Consider the following 15,227-nt stretch of genomic DNA (forward strand, 5'->3'; position numbering starts at 1 on the left):
GACTTCCTGGGAAACTCTGATCTTGTGAGTGAGTGTAGGAGCAGAGAGGGAGGGGGGAAGGAGGAGAGGAACCAGTCATTCTGTCCCCAGCACTTTGTTTTGGGGCACTTTGGTTCTGATAAGCGGAGGGTCCCATCCTAGTCAGACATCCTTGAGCCTGTTCTTCTGAAGCGATGGTCACATTGTTGTTCTTGTTGATATAGTGTCACCAAGAAAAGAAACCACTCTCGTTTTATTGGGATTCCAAACATAACTGATTCCATTTACTGTCTCATCTCCAACAATAAGAACTCTTTGCATACATTTCGTTTTCCTGGTGGTCATTTTGTCCTTCGGAGCTTTGTGGGATGGATGTGTTGGTTTAGCCTCATTGTTGATGTTTGAAGGTGGGTTTTCACTCAGAGGCTCAGGCTGAAGCGCAGAAAATCTGTTTTTCAGTGGGATTCCCACGGAATCAGAATATTTTGAGGCTTGGGCTGGTCGCATTGTCCTTGGGAGCGGAGTCGGTGGAGCCATTTTGGTTCCAGCTGCTTGTTTATTATTCTTTGGCAGAGCAGGTGTTGAAGTTGTAGGTGGGTTTCAGCTCAGAGCCGCCCACTCTGCTTCGTCCAGGTGAGGGGTTCTCCCCGTTAGACGTCTCATGGGATCCGCAGTGTGAGACTTTTGTTTCGGCTTGGCGCCCTGAGCGATCCAGGGTGAGCTGCTTGGTGTGGGGCGTACGACCTCTCCGCTGGATTGAGGAAGAGTTGTTTCATTTCCACAGGTAGCGTTGAGCTCAAAGTTCTCCTCCAGCCGTTGAATCTTCGTTTCTAAAAACTGAAGCTGTTGTAGAATACTGTTAATGTCCTTGTAGTCGAACGGGGGCATTTTGCCCTAGTTCAACTTGGAGGTGAAGAAAAGTAAGGTAAAAATAAAAGTGAGAAAATCTCCCGATCCTTAGGTTTGAAGTAATCCAGTTATGATGTTGATAATGTAAATATAACCATAAAAATTGTGACTTTAAAAATAATTCACAGGCAAAATTATCAGTAAGGACGGGAGAGAGCAGGATAAGCTGTTCCTCCTTCAGCTGCCAGAACTCAATGCTTATATCCCTTTGGAGTCTAAATCCTTCAGAAGTTCAGTGGCTAGAATTGTGAAGCCGAGACGATGTATGTGACGCAGCTAGCAGATTTCAGAAACCAGACTTTCATACTCTGTGTGAGAACAGTCATTTTTATGGCATCTTCATGGCAGGCAGCTGTTTACATGCTACATGAAAACAGGTCAGGGACGGTTTGATACTTTGGGCTGTTGGACTCTGCATCCAGTTTGATCTTACTAGGGACTCTCCGTTCTGTTCATTAGGTCCAGTGGTCACCTCACAATGAAACCATCCTGGCCTCCAGCGGTACCGACCGACGTCTCAACGTCTGGGATCTCAGGTAGAATCTTACAGTGTTCGGTGATGATTGCTGATCATGAACTTTCCTGCTCACATGTTCAGGGGTTGACGAGTGGAGCTGCTGTGCAGAGTGATAATGATGGATTTTGTTTTCAGTAAAATTGGGGAGGAGCAGTCTTCAGAGGACGCTGAGGACGGCCCACCAGAGCTTCTGGTAGGTGATGTTTAGCAGAAGCCTCAGTGGTGGACAGTATGACATGAAACCTGTCTGCTGATTGTCCAGATGGAACCTTTTAGTGGTTTGTTGGCAACCTGCTCATGTCTTCATCCAGTTTATCTTCTTTCTGCCACTTCAGTTCATTCATGGTGGCCACACGGCCAAGATATCAGACTTCTCCTGGAACCCCAATGAACCCTGGGTCATCTGCTCCGTGTCCGAAGACAACATCATGCAAGTCTGGCAGATGGTGAGAACAGTTCTTATCCAAAGTCTCTCTAGATCAAATTAGAAACTAGATCCCAAGGTTTGATGACTATAACCCTACACAGACACAGAGATGAAGGGACATTTTGTGCTTCCCTTGTCTTCCAGGCAGAGAATATCTACAATGATGAGGAGCCAGACAACACACCCGCATCAGAGCTGGAGGCTCAAGGATGATGAACACTCTCTGCCCAGACCAACTAATCTGCCACCCCCTGGACCTTGGCGGTCTCCTAATCCAATAATTTGTGAAATGTCAGAGCAGCCTGTGCCCTCTCTAGTTCACACTTGAATTTGGTGTCATTCCACTGGCCCCTAACAGGGGCCAGGGCTCTGAACAGAAGCACAGATTGGTAATGCTGTTCCCCTTCAAGTGTTTTCTCTTCAGTATTATGAAAAGCATTTTGTGGTAAAGGGCATTTGAAAATATTCATAGTCATTTTTTTCAGACCCACAAAGCTCACAGGAAAACATAATTAATACCACCACAATATTAAGATGAATGTTTGCAGCTCTTGGTGGTTTTCTATCACCACTATGCAGATGTACATTGCCAACTGTGAGCTTGCTACTTTCTAAGGTACAAAACACTTGGCGGTTTGGGATTATTCATCATTGCATAATGTGTTACATTATCAGTGATGTTTCTGGCACCGAACTGCAATAAAGCTTTTGTAAATGTTGCTTTTCAAAAGCAGAAGTTTTGAGATTTGTGTGAAGTGGCTAGGGAAAATGAATCCAGACATTGGAAATCCTACAAAATGTTTATTGAAAAGCATGACAGTCTTAGAACATTTTACATTTAGAAGGTGGTAAAAACAAAAGCAGTCAGTTTGCTGACTCATGGCCCCGCCCACAGAGGTAGATTCTGACATTATCCAAGTAATTCTGAGGCAATGCCAAGGTCAAGTTGTCTGCAGCTCAGCCAGGGGTGGAAACCCTCACCGCCTGCTGATGAACATTTAGTTTCCTCTGATTTCAACTCAGCATGAAGAGTTGCTTAGAAAGGTGGGCAAAGGTCAAAGTGCACAGACTGCCATTTTACACATTCACTGCTATGCAACACTTACAATCTTAATTATGTCATCTGGACTACATCCATATCCGTCCCACTACTTTGTTATGCCAAAATAGAAGTCGGGCAGATCTGGGGTCAGCCTGGAGCTGGAGGACTACAACATGTGAAGTAAGTGCTACAGTAAAACAGGACAGGGCACATTGCATGGCAATAGCTGCTTTCTCAGCTGCTGAGGCTTATGGAAAGGAACAATGATTACGATAAGATGTGCAAATAATGAGATGAAGTGACGAAACTACTTTTCAAGTGAAGAGAAACCAGAAGTGTCAGTAGTACAATCCTCCCCAATGACAGCAGTCAGGCTGGTACCTGCTGCTACTTCCTACATTCACTTAAGGTGTAGACTCACTGAAGAGGCCACACCCCCATCAGAGCCCTTAATGGTTCCTATAAGCAGATGTATTCAAACTCTCCAGAAAAGCAAATCCCATCTTCTCTTCCAAGATCAAATCCGACATGGTTGGATGTCAATGTTTCAAATGTAATTCGCACCAATGGCCTGTTAAGACCAGCCTCTATATACTCTAAAGAACCCTTCACATCATCTCACTTTGGTCTCAGATATTTCAACATTTATCTTGTAAAATGTGAAAATCTCCACCTGAATGACAGCAGTGCTGTTATTCAGTCTTCCTGGAAGTGCTTTAAAGGCCAAGCTTGATGAAGACAGAGATAGTCACAATGAATAATACTGGCTATCTAGTTGGGAGAAAAACTTAGCATAGGATGACCCTGAGTTTCACTGGAGATGGTTCCTAAATGGAGCTGCCACAGACAGCAGGTGGCCAAGTTAAAATCAGGAAGACTAAAGCAGACAGTTAACAAGAGACATTCACACCTTCACTGGGAACTACAACTGACTGTTTGGAACCAAAAGAAACCCTAAACACTTGTTAGAACTCCATATGATGGATTTTAAAGGAAATTTCCTTGAAAAATACAAATGAGAATTTGACTTAAAAAATAGCTCAACTATTTGATGCTCTTCAAACATCTAGTGGCCCTTATCTGCTAGTCATATTTTCAGGAAGCAGAAGCTTTGAGGAAAATGTCGTGATTAGACAGACCCCCTTACTGCAGTCTGCTGGAATGATATGCTCCAGGCCCAAATCAGCCTGACTGGTGGAGGAAAGGGCTTTGCTCACAGCTTACTGCACAGCGCCTTAGAAATGTGGCAATTCTTCATACAATAATTTTATTGAGCAAAGTGTAAAAACACAAAAAGATCAAAAAGATATAGTTTACAATTGTGAAAGGGTAAATCTTTAGTAATGGTAATGTTTCAGACTGCCCCATCGCAGCTTCAATCCAGCAGCCTGGTCGGTGGTGTTGCTGCAGCAGTAGTGGGTTTATCAGCAGCATGCTGTGGGGGCTCCTCACACGCCTCCAGCTCTTCATTGTGCGCCAAATCTTCAGAATCCTCCTCCTCGTCTTCCTCGTCCTCCATGGGCAAGGCCTCGTGCTGGCCGGGGCCAGGTGGCACCGGCCCCTTGTCCCTCTGCTCCTGAAGGAGGCTCAGCTGGTTGCTCAGGTCGTTCCTCTCCTTCTGCAGAGCTCTGCACAGGCGCTCCAGCAGCTCCAGCTTCCCCTGCAGAGCCTTGAAGTGCCCATCGCGCAGCGTTTTCTGCAACAGAGGAGTGTTCCAGACAACTGTGTAGAGTAGTAGTATCAATTGACTAAAAAAAAAAAAACAATCACCATAACCTAACTATAAATATGCACACAGTTTTTCTCGCAGAAATGATACCCTTGGTGAAACCCCTCCTCCTGCTACGCCTCAACCAATTCAAATACAAGCAATTATCTGGGGTTTTTGTAGCAGGTAATATAGTCTCCCATTACTCAATAGCAACTAAGAGAAACTTACTCCATTGCACGTAGCAAACTTGTTCAGGGGACAACTGACAGATAAGAGATTTTATTTTCTAGTTTATGGGTGCCCCACCTCTTTCTGATGCTGCCCTGAGAAATTGCAGATGTTGCCCAGATCAAAAAACGCCACTGTATGCATGTTTTCAATAAATGTTTAAGAAAAGTTTTATTGTCTCCAACCAAACATGTTCAAAGATTCCTAGTTTTCCAGGTTTTTATATTCAGGAAAGTTTAAAGGAATTCATTTTATTTTAAACGTTTTAAATTTAGAGATGCCCCTCTCCATTTCCTGTGGAGCTTGTGTGACGAGGCCACAGTCACTTGTCCTCATCCATCCAAGCAACCAGCATAATTCGTGCATTTGAAATTTTGAGCTTGTACACTTAGATGTGCACACAGTCTAGTGTCTCTGATTTTTCTGTGACTTTCTTGCGTCGCAGCCTCACTTATTTTTCTTGCAGCCTAGCGACGCAAGAAAGCTATAATATAAATAGCCCTACACAGGAGAGAGGCTTTTAGGTCAAAATAGGTAGTTTCAGTAATTTGTATCATGTAATAGTGTGTTAAAATGTTCAAATTGTTGTCATGCGTTAACGTTGTCAGTCCTAGTTTAAAAAGTTTGTGGGTAAGAGGCTCACCTCCTCGGCCATCTGCAGCAGCGCCTGGTTGTTGCTCTCCCACTTGGTCCTCCACTGCGTTGTCTCCTTTTCCAGCTTCTTGATCTTCTTCGTCATCTGGAATTAAATGCACACCAATCATGTGGCTGGTGTTATCTTACCGATCTACTTAGAACTTGTGTCTCACTGTACTATAAATATATATTCAGATTGAAATTAGTGTGAAACTGCTATGAATGGTACATTTTGATATTTTTGGCCAGAAGTTTCCTTGAAATGTCGCTTCTAGCTTAGAGAAAATGTTTGAGGTAGGTTCATATTGCTCTGAAGGGATTTAAACTCCTTCAATGACTAGACTGTTGTGAGACACCAACATCCCATAATAATCTCACCAAAGCTACAGGCTGATAACCAAGCTCCTCCTCCAAAATAAAACTTGGCAGCTTCCTCAGTCTAAAATTGTTGCAACTCCTAATATAGGAAAATTGATCAAATTTCTCAAATTCCAACAAGATTATTCTCCCAATTTTCCCTCAGCAAGATAAAAGTTATTCACAAACACTTTAGCCCAGTGTTTATCAAACTTTTTCAGGGTGAGGACCGCTTAACTCTTAAACAGTCAGGGGGCACATAACCTGAAATCACGATAACACATCTTAACATATGATGCAACCTGAAATGCTAATATTAACTTACTTATTTATGTTTTCTTTGTTCATCATAATGAGAAGAGTGGTGCCGTTTGGTAAATGTCACAGGCCACAACAAAGCCATGAACAGGTCTTCTTGGGTATTTTGAGTTATTTACAGATTCTGAAAGTATGGAGTCTAAGCTTTCCAATGATGCCAAACACATGGAAATAATAATAATTTTTTTTACCACCAAGTGCTGTGTACAATAATAACATTTAGTGCCATTTGTGATTTAGAAGCACAATTAAAGAAAAATAGACTTGAGTTGCTTTAACAGAAACAAAAATCCTTTTCTGCACCATTAAATATAAAAATAACCAAAAAATTTTAACAAATGGAATTAATTAAAAATTTTTAATTAATAAAAACAAAGCATCATTCATTACCAAGCAAAGTCACAAAAAACAAAGAATAGTTCTGACTAACTGCAGCAATCCATACCGCTAACCATTCAAAGGAATCCAATCGCTGGTGAACAACGCATCAACTCTCAGACTGACTTAGCTTCTTCTGATAAATACTAGTCCTGGAGTTGTTTTCTTTCTGTCGGTCTCTAGAGCTTTTCATTTGAGTAACCCGGTTTAAGCCAGTTTTCCATCATTATTTTTAACACAATTCTTTGGTGAACTAGCTCTGAGCACACTGAGCTAACATTGCGGCAAAGAAACGGAGGCCACTGTTTGAGAAAGGCCACTAAAAGAAATGTTAGGAGTTCATAAATATCCATATCAAATGGATGATGTAGTAAAATGATCAGACCAGAATCATTGGTCATGGTGAGAAACCATGACCAATGACAATAACGAAGATGTAAATAAGGTTTGATCAAACATGTTCATCGGCATTAATACAATACTGTAAAGTTTCGTCATGACACATTTTCATTCTAGATTTAATGATCGGCTCATTTCTATCAATTGATTCATGAAACAGCCAAAACTAGGCTGATTTCTTTCAGAAAGACTCAGGAAGTTGCTTAGCAAGGAAAAAACTTGCTAAGCTAGGTAGCCAGGGCACTGAGGCAGTTCACCAGCAGCCCATCGTGTTTTTGTATTAGAAAATGTTATGTTCACAGAAAACATAAAACTTAGGGATGCTCCGATCAGGTTTTTTGCTGCCGATTCCGATCATCCATGAGGCTGATCTCTGCCAATCACAAATCTTTGCTGATCACCTTGAATGGCTGTTAATTTTTTGTTTTAGGTATAAATAATACTATTATCTGGCAAAATGGAATTTATTGCCAGATGGCAATAAATTCACCTAATTTAGACATAATAGACATATTTTAATCCATATCTAAAATCTTTTTTTTTTTTTTAGTTACATGCTGCAGCTTTAAGCAGATGTTCGGTGTGAGAGTTCACTGTCTGATGGAATATATTACTACTAGTAGCGGCGGTCCAAGAGCGAGAACAGAACCAGTGTCTTACACCGCTAGCTCGAAGACTTGACTTACTTTTCAGGTTATTTGTTTAGCTTTCCGATTGTGATACTAATCCGGGTGAGTGTTGGTAGTTGTGTGCTGCTTTACCTGCTGTCTGGCTGCTCTGGATGAGCTTTTTTTCCTGCAGTGAACCTCGAGATGGCCATACTCCCATCAAGTGCTTGTTTTTTAAATGCCATGTTAGCTTGGTTGTGTTGATGCATTTTGACCTGCTTCACCCCCCGAGGTAATTTTCCACCGCAACACTCAAACTTCCCCATTCACTCTCAAGAGCGTTATAATTCCACGACAGGATTTGTTGCTGCGCACTTGTGCAATGTGAAGGAAAGAGGAGATAAGCTGCACATGCAGGCTGCAAAGCAAGATAAATGTAATCGGTTTTGGTGATCGGCAACACGAGTCAGTGATTGGTGAGCACCGATCATACACTTTTTCACGGAAATCAGCCGATTATGATTGGTGGCCGATCGATCATCACACCTCTAGTAAAAATATTACTGGATAATTATGTTACTAGAAGATTTTGCTGACAGTACTTAAACCCGCAACTATGGCGTCATAAAAACAACAAATCATAAAAAACAATTAAAATATAAATTATTTGCACTCCTGTTAAATCCAAATAAAGTCAGTGACTCCATAAGGCCCCCCAGGGCTTCAGGGTCCCCATAAATGCTAACATTTTAATACAAATCACAGATGTATAAATGTGACATTTGTTTAATGAGAATATCAATGCCGTTAAATTTGATTTAATGGTTCCAGCATAAATAAATTAAAAGATTTTAAATTAACATATACACTTAATATTTTAAGGAGCTGGCAAGTTTATTTTGTAAGAGTTCAAAGAACAATCTTCATAGTTAGATTGTTTCATTACCACAGCTAAAATCTGATGCTGCTATGAGTTTAATATTTTGAGCTCTATTTGTTCACAAATACTTCTAGGTAAATTAAAATTATAACTGATGACTTTTAAAGTTGGCCAATTAAACAAGGCCCTCTCTTCCAGATTTCCCAAAGTTCATGGTGAAATACTGTTGGTGGTGCTGATGTTATTAGCAGCAAGAGGGGCCCCTAAATCAAATTCTGCTCAAGGCCTCATACAACCTTGGTCTGGCCCTGGATGATGAGCTAAATCCACTGCACTGTGCATCTCTGCTGCACACAGAGGGACAAACGAGGAGATTTAATTTATGTGACTTTAGTAGCTCTTCCATTTCGTGTCTATTGAGTTTTTAATGAGCACCACAGAAACTGTTTTGGTTGCCCGAGTTTTATGGAATGACTTTTTCTGATCTTTGTGCACGCAACTCCTTCTCCTCCACACCTCCTCAATAAGATCAAAATGTATGTTGTCTTGGCGCTCAGAGTGGCTCTAAAAAGCTGAATGAATCATTCTGAAGCAGCGACTCCTAGCAGGAATCTCCAGGCAGAGATGGGAGCTCTCTGGGAAGACATCGTGATCTTTCCAAGTCAAGCATCAAGTCTTCAGGACACAAGTCTAATTTGAGTCTGACTTACTTTTTGAACTCAAGTCTCTGGTTCCATCTGAGACTTGATGGAACTTCTCTGAATGGGTTTCAATTTTGCTGTGAACTCTTTAGAGAGGTCACAGCTGTGAGACAGAATGTTCTTCTCTAGTTAAATGATGTCAAAGTTGTAGACCTGAGGATGCTGTCTAACCTATAAGACACAAAGAGGTGAAGATCCAAAGCTCACCTTCTCCATTTCTTGTCTGAAGGTGGTGAAGACTTCATTACTTTTAGCCAAAGTGCTTTGAAACTCTTCAAACTTGTCCATGTACAGGGAGAGCTGAGAGGAGACAACATTATTCCAGAGCCCATGTGTACAACACTACATTTACTTTATTACAGCACATTGTGTTGCATTGTGTTATACAGTCAAAGGCAGATGAGATAAAAACCATGCAGAAGCATCCATCCTGATTGGATCAGCTCACCTGTTGTTTCAGCTGAGATTCTTGCTCTTTCATCAGCTCACATTTGCGCCTGGACTCTGTGGCGTCCTTCAGCAGCTGAAACGCCACAACAGACAGGTGTTTAACCCTGAACTAGGCTTCAACACTTAATTTTACCTCTGTAGTCTTGCTAACAGTTTGGGTACTTATGTTCCATTCTACACGGCTGATGCTGCTACAAAGTTCACAGAGTTCTTCAACCTCCCCAGTGTTCAGAACGAAGAGCTACCATGGAGAAAGAAGAAAGTAGCAGCAAAGAGCCATCTCATCCTGGTGTAGAGGGGTGACTACTAACCTAGAGTGGTCAAATATGCTGTATATATCAATAGTCCTATACAGGCAGTCATGCTTGGATTGGACTATTGATATATACAGCATATTTATAACAACTGAAAGAAACGGTTACTTGACTGTCATATAAAACGGCACTATGTGCCTGGAAAATACATAATACTGCCCATTTGAGTGTGGGTTAGCAGCCTGAGGGGGACTAGAACTGAAACTCACTTGTGTCACACAGCTTTTTAGAGTGTACAGTGATCCCTCGCTATAACGCGGTTCACTTTTTGCGGTCTCGCCGCTTCGTGGATTTTTTTGGTGCATTTTTTTTCACAGTGCATTGTGTTCTGCGTCCTGATTGGATAAACAGTCTCCAAGCTCCTTCTCTACCTGTGTGCCAATAACGTTACGGTATTTAAATATAAGTAATACAGATTGGCCATTCAGGAGATGAAAGTTGAAAACTTTGAATGCCTGCTGGAAAGATCTGTGGCCAGAGGCAGCAGAACCCGACCGGAGGCTCGATGAGATCCATCGCTCTGCTGTAGATACAGCTGTGAATCTCGCAAAGCAGCTTGGAGGAGACGCTTTAATGACATGACTCCAGATCACATTAAGGCCCGATTGATGAACACACACATCTGCCGACCTGAAAACAGGTTTTGTTCTTTGGTTTCAATGTAGAGTATTTAAATGCTGTATAATAATTGTAAAAACTAAAGGTAACTACTTCGCGGATTTCACTTATCGCGAGTTATTTTCGGAACGAAACCCCCGCGAAAAATGAGGGATCACTGTACTTAACAAACGTAAACTATTCTAAAGGCCAAAGCACGCCGCTCGCATCCGACTCTTAAAGCTTTAATCCCTTTTCTTTTCATTTTTTTTGACATGCCAGCTCCGACTTGAGCCACACATTAACTGGTTAGAGCGCGATCTGCCAGTGGAAAAACACCTCTTGTATTGTGTAGCTCTGTTCACGTATTGACTCCAGATCCAACTTGGTCAGTTACAAGAATCACTAGCCGTCAGCCAGGCCCTGTTGACTTCAATGTGTTCTATTTACTGCTTATACCTTTCAACCCAATTTTCTGTGGATCGGATGCAAAAACGGATATGGTGCGTTTTGGCCACAATATTCTGATGAATAATCTGCCAAGGTGTTCTGATGAGCACACGCATATCAGACAGACAATTAAAAAAAAGAAATGATCTTACAAACTCTCTCTCCCGCTGCTGCTTCTCCTCCACTTCTTTCATCATCTCAGTGATTCTTTGCAGCTTGGCATCCATTAGCTGCTGCTGCAGCTCCTTGTGTTTGAACACCTTGTCTATGTGCTGCAGAAAGAAACAATGTCGGCATGCAAGACTAGGACAGGAACACAAACGTCTTCATTTTCATTAATTATATTCATGAATAAGAAAACCTCCCTAGCAGTGACAGGTTTCACTCCAATCGCAAGTAATGGAACAGGCTCCAGATCACAGCATTTTTGGATGGATTATAATCAGAGTAGCTGACAATATTTTCTGTCACACTACAGTTTATGATTTTACATTATTTGTCCTGTAAAAAGTCATCAATTTTCCCCTTAAGTCGTCAATCTTAGAACTCGTAATGTTCTAAGATTGTTGACTCGCTTGCAACCGGTCCAATCTAAAACCGGGCATATTCAACAAGTTGGATTGTCTTGGCTCGACTAACGCAGCGTGTGGAGTTTTCCCTGACTGGGAGTGAGAACGCAACCTGTTGAATCAGAAAGCATGGTGAAATAAGCAAGGAGGGGAATCCCAAACAGCTGACATCGGCGATGTTGTGCAGAAACAGCATGAATGTTTATTCAGCATTTCATACAAGGAATATCAACAGAAATGATAAGGAGAGGAGTTGGAACGAAACTGGTAGGGGGATGACTGGTTTAGATGTGTGTATTTATCCATACTAAATGATATTTGGAGTTTGAACTATTAAAATTAGTGTTTAGTGTGGAGACTTCACAACTTTGGCAGATTTCAGTTATTTGAAGGCAGATGTGGTCCCCCATGAATACCACAGGTAACCACCAGCCTTTTTACAAACTGCCAGGATGTGAGTATTTTAATAGTCATAAAATTCAAAAATACTTTATTGCTACCAAAGGAAAATTAAATGTTGTAACTTCTTAACTCAAATTCTGACACATTCACAGTATCTCACCTAAATCATTCATCTGTCAATCAGGTGAAGCATCCACAACTGACTACAGCCTCAGGGTTTCCCCCAGTGTATTATAAGCCTGGCGGCCAGCCATGCTTTACTAGCCCCGCCGCCAGGCTAAGCGTTGCTTGTTTAAGTTTCTAGGGGAAAAAAGAAAAAAAAAAAAAATTTTTTTTTTTTTTTTAAAGCCGGGCTGCAAGCGTCTCTTTTGCTCTTAGCATTTCACTAACAGAGCAGATTTATCCTTAAGGATAGGTTTTTAATAGATAGGTTTATAGTTTATGCATTTAAACCCGACAGCACGTGGACCAATCACACAGCTGGTGCCTCTGCGCTTTGCCTCGCGCGCTGCCGCTGCTTTACCTCAGCGGGATCGCGCGCGCCTCCTTTCACTCAAACTGGACTCAAGCTGACCTGTATGTATATTTACATCAACTTACTGTGAGGAATTATGATCCTCTGGAGAACTCTAGGTAAGAGTTTTCGACCCGCCGCGTTAGCTCTGGTTGCGCAGCTCAATGTGAACCGCAGGAATAACTTGTAGCGAATTCAGAGGCGCGTTGTGGAGTGGTGAGAATAATTTATCTTTGTGAACGAACAATTATATGCGGCGTTTACATCTCAACACTGCCCAGCGTGTGGCTCTATGTCCGTCTTACCTGTAAAGTTCATGTCTGTGGTCCCGGTTGGCCGGAGAGTTTGTGGATAACGAGCAGCGCTAACCTCATCATGCAGGTTCAGCCTGGTGAGGAGCTTTCGCTCTCTCCTCGGAGTCACGCATCACGCTGATTTTATATTATTTTATTAGCAGTAGTATTACTTTTCCGGTTACACGATGCATCAAACCATATCAAATGCGTTGTCTACTTAGAGTTAATGCGCGCGGCCGCACGGAGATCTTAGAAACTCGTCCCATAAACTTGACCAACCAGAATAGTTTCTGTGACGCTTATTAAAAACTCAACAGACACGAAATGGAAGAGCTACTAAAGCCACATTAGCAGCATTGAATTAAATCTCCCGTTTGCTGCGCATCTCTGCATAGTGCAGCAGATTACCTCATCATGCAGGGCCGGTCCAAGGCTGCATGAGGCCTGGAGCAGAATCTGACTTAGGGGCCCCTTTTGTTGCTAAAAATATCAGCACCTCTAACAGCTTCTGTGTTAGATTTAGTTAAATATGGGAGAAGGGAGTAGTTTAATTGGCCAGCCTAAAAACCAATAAGTTATAATCGCAGTTTACTAATTTGTATTTGTAAATTCAACGATTAAACTCACAGCATCAGATTGTTGCTATGGTAACAAAACAATCTAACTATGAATATTGTTCTTTGAAGTTTTACAAAGTAAACTTGCCAGCTCCTTAAAATCTTGTATTTAAATGTTAAACAAATTAAAAAAATTTAATTTATGTATGCCTAAACAATTGAATAAAATTTAACAGCATTGATCATCTCAATAAAAAAGCGTTACATTTATGTATCTGTGGTCTGTTTTAAAATATTAGCATTTATGGGGCCCCTGAAGCCCTTGGGGGCCTGATGGAGCCGCTGACTTAATTTGGATAAAACAGAAGTGCACACTTGTTGTTTTTAGACTAGTTGTGGGTTTAAATAGCATTTCACTGGAGATCTTTTCCTGTAACATATAATTACACAGTAATACTTTCACATTTCCTGTCAACTTAACATCTTTTAATACAAAAACACAGAGGACCGACTCGACGCCCCGGCCACCGGGCTTAGCACTTTTTCTGGGGGAAACCCTGAGCCTGGTTTCATTTAGTTAGTCTGTAATAACATACTTCATGCCAACACGTTTCATGAACACCAAATGTTAACTCAAAAGTGAAGCAGTGGGACTGCAGCAGATATTTGTGTTTTGTTTTTTTGTATCGCATCAGCTGACGCATACATGCATTTGTTAATCCATTAGCTTATTAAGCAGTATGCCATGAGATCACATGACCACATGCACTGTTGTTCCCTCCCTGGCTGGTAATAGTGTAAGACTAGGTACCAACAACACCAAGGGTAAGTGTTTGACTTTTAATTGATTTTTAGCCGTTTAATTGTATCTGCCCTTTGAAAGTCCATCTCTGCCTCACTGTGAGCAGTGTGTGTCTGTTTCACTTCGACATCGTGCTCAGGGTCTTAAATTCACTACGGGATTGCAGGTAATTTTCCAATCAAGTTTTTATAATGCGGGAAATTCACATTGACGTGATGATGTGCACTGGAAGAACACTTCTTCTCCTTAGTATGAACTTTCTTCACTGTCCAACAGCTGCCGGATTCTTTTTACTGTCAGCTAATAAAATCATGGAGTTAGAACATAAACTTACCAGCTGCAAAGGGCTTGGGGAGGCACTAACCATAAACAACAGCGCATCTGGCAAAGCTGATGCCAGTGATGTCAGAAACGACAGAAATCCTTATTTCCTCCAACAGATAGTGTCATTGGTGGCAACTTTACTGACTCAGTATATATCTGTGGCTTACATAGCAGAGATCAAACCTGCAGATGCATTTGGGGAAAACTGGTAGATGCTACTTAATATCAACTTCGCTCCATGGCTCAGATGTTACTCATTTACCAGTGGCGAACAGAAAAAGGGAGGCAGATTCAGCAAGAAATGGTAAATGACCTGTTTTATACAGCACTGGACTGGTCTGGGGACTCTTGAGCTACATTCAGTCATTCACCCATTCATGCACAGAATCACAGACACGTGAAAGTTAAACTGAAGATATACAGATGAAGTGTGATGAGAAGCCAAGATGTATGGAGGGCTGATCCTACCAAAATTTCCAATAACTCTAAAAATATATAAGTGACAAGATAATGTAATTAATGTGGCAAATACTGCAACCAAAAAAAAAAAAAAAAAACTTTCCAAACTTCTTCAATTACACAATGTGACAAAGTAATATTTGTAGAGATGTGCCGATCAGTTTTTTTCATGCTGATTCCGATCACCCATGAGGGCCGATCACCAATACCGATCACATAATTATTAATTTTTAATTATAACCACTACCGGTTACATTATGTGGAGAAAGGAACCATGAATTCACCTTAATTTAGACAAAAACTTGTTTTTAATAACTTTTATAACTTTCCAAGAAGAAAACTAAACAAAACAGGCATTGTGCAAATTGTACTGCTATTGATAATACTATCTTTAACAGACTGA

The 15,227-nt window shown here is 41.3% G+C and overlaps 2 protein-coding genes across 4 annotated transcripts in view; one reads left to right on the forward strand and one right to left on the reverse strand.

Moving 5' to 3' along the window:
* The window catches only part of rbbp7 (RB binding protein 7, chromatin remodeling factor), a 15,072-nt gene extending 12,507 nt beyond the window's left edge, over positions 1-2,565 (forward strand). For both annotated transcript variants that reach the window (XM_007540861.2, XM_007540862.2), the window contains exons 9-12: positions 1,348-1,424; positions 1,541-1,598; positions 1,741-1,851; positions 1,977-2,565. In XM_007540861.2, the coding sequence (XP_007540923.1) occupies positions 1,348-1,424; positions 1,541-1,598; positions 1,741-1,851; positions 1,977-2,045 (315 nt within the window). In that variant the 3' untranslated portion in view covers positions 2,046-2,565. The remainder of the gene's footprint in view (positions 1-1,347; positions 1,425-1,540; positions 1,599-1,740; positions 1,852-1,976) is intronic.
* A 1,554-nt stretch (positions 2,566-4,119) lies between these two features.
* The window catches only part of txlng (taxilin gamma), a 19,708-nt gene continuing 8,600 nt past the window's right edge, over positions 4,120-15,227 (reverse strand). The window contains exons 5-9 of one of the 2 annotated variants that reach the window (XM_007540863.2): positions 11,054-11,173; positions 9,539-9,613; positions 9,298-9,390; positions 5,457-5,552; positions 4,120-4,570 (exon numbers count right to left, since the gene is read on the reverse strand). In XM_007540863.2, coding sequence (XP_007540925.1) covers positions 4,250-4,570; positions 5,457-5,552; positions 9,298-9,390; positions 9,539-9,613; positions 11,054-11,173 — 705 coding nt within the window. In that variant the 3' untranslated portion in view covers positions 4,120-4,249. Of the gene's footprint in view, positions 4,597-5,456; positions 5,553-9,297; positions 9,391-9,538; positions 9,614-11,053; positions 11,174-15,227 lie in introns of both variants that reach the window. The other variant, XM_016665323.1, reaches the window with a different exon arrangement.

This window comes from Poecilia formosa, unplaced genomic scaffold, assembly GCF_000485575.1.
Source record: "Poecilia formosa unplaced genomic scaffold, Poecilia_formosa-5.1.2 Scaffold569, whole genome shotgun sequence".
Lineage (NCBI taxonomy): Eukaryota > Metazoa > Chordata > Actinopteri > Cyprinodontiformes > Poeciliidae > Poecilia > Poecilia formosa.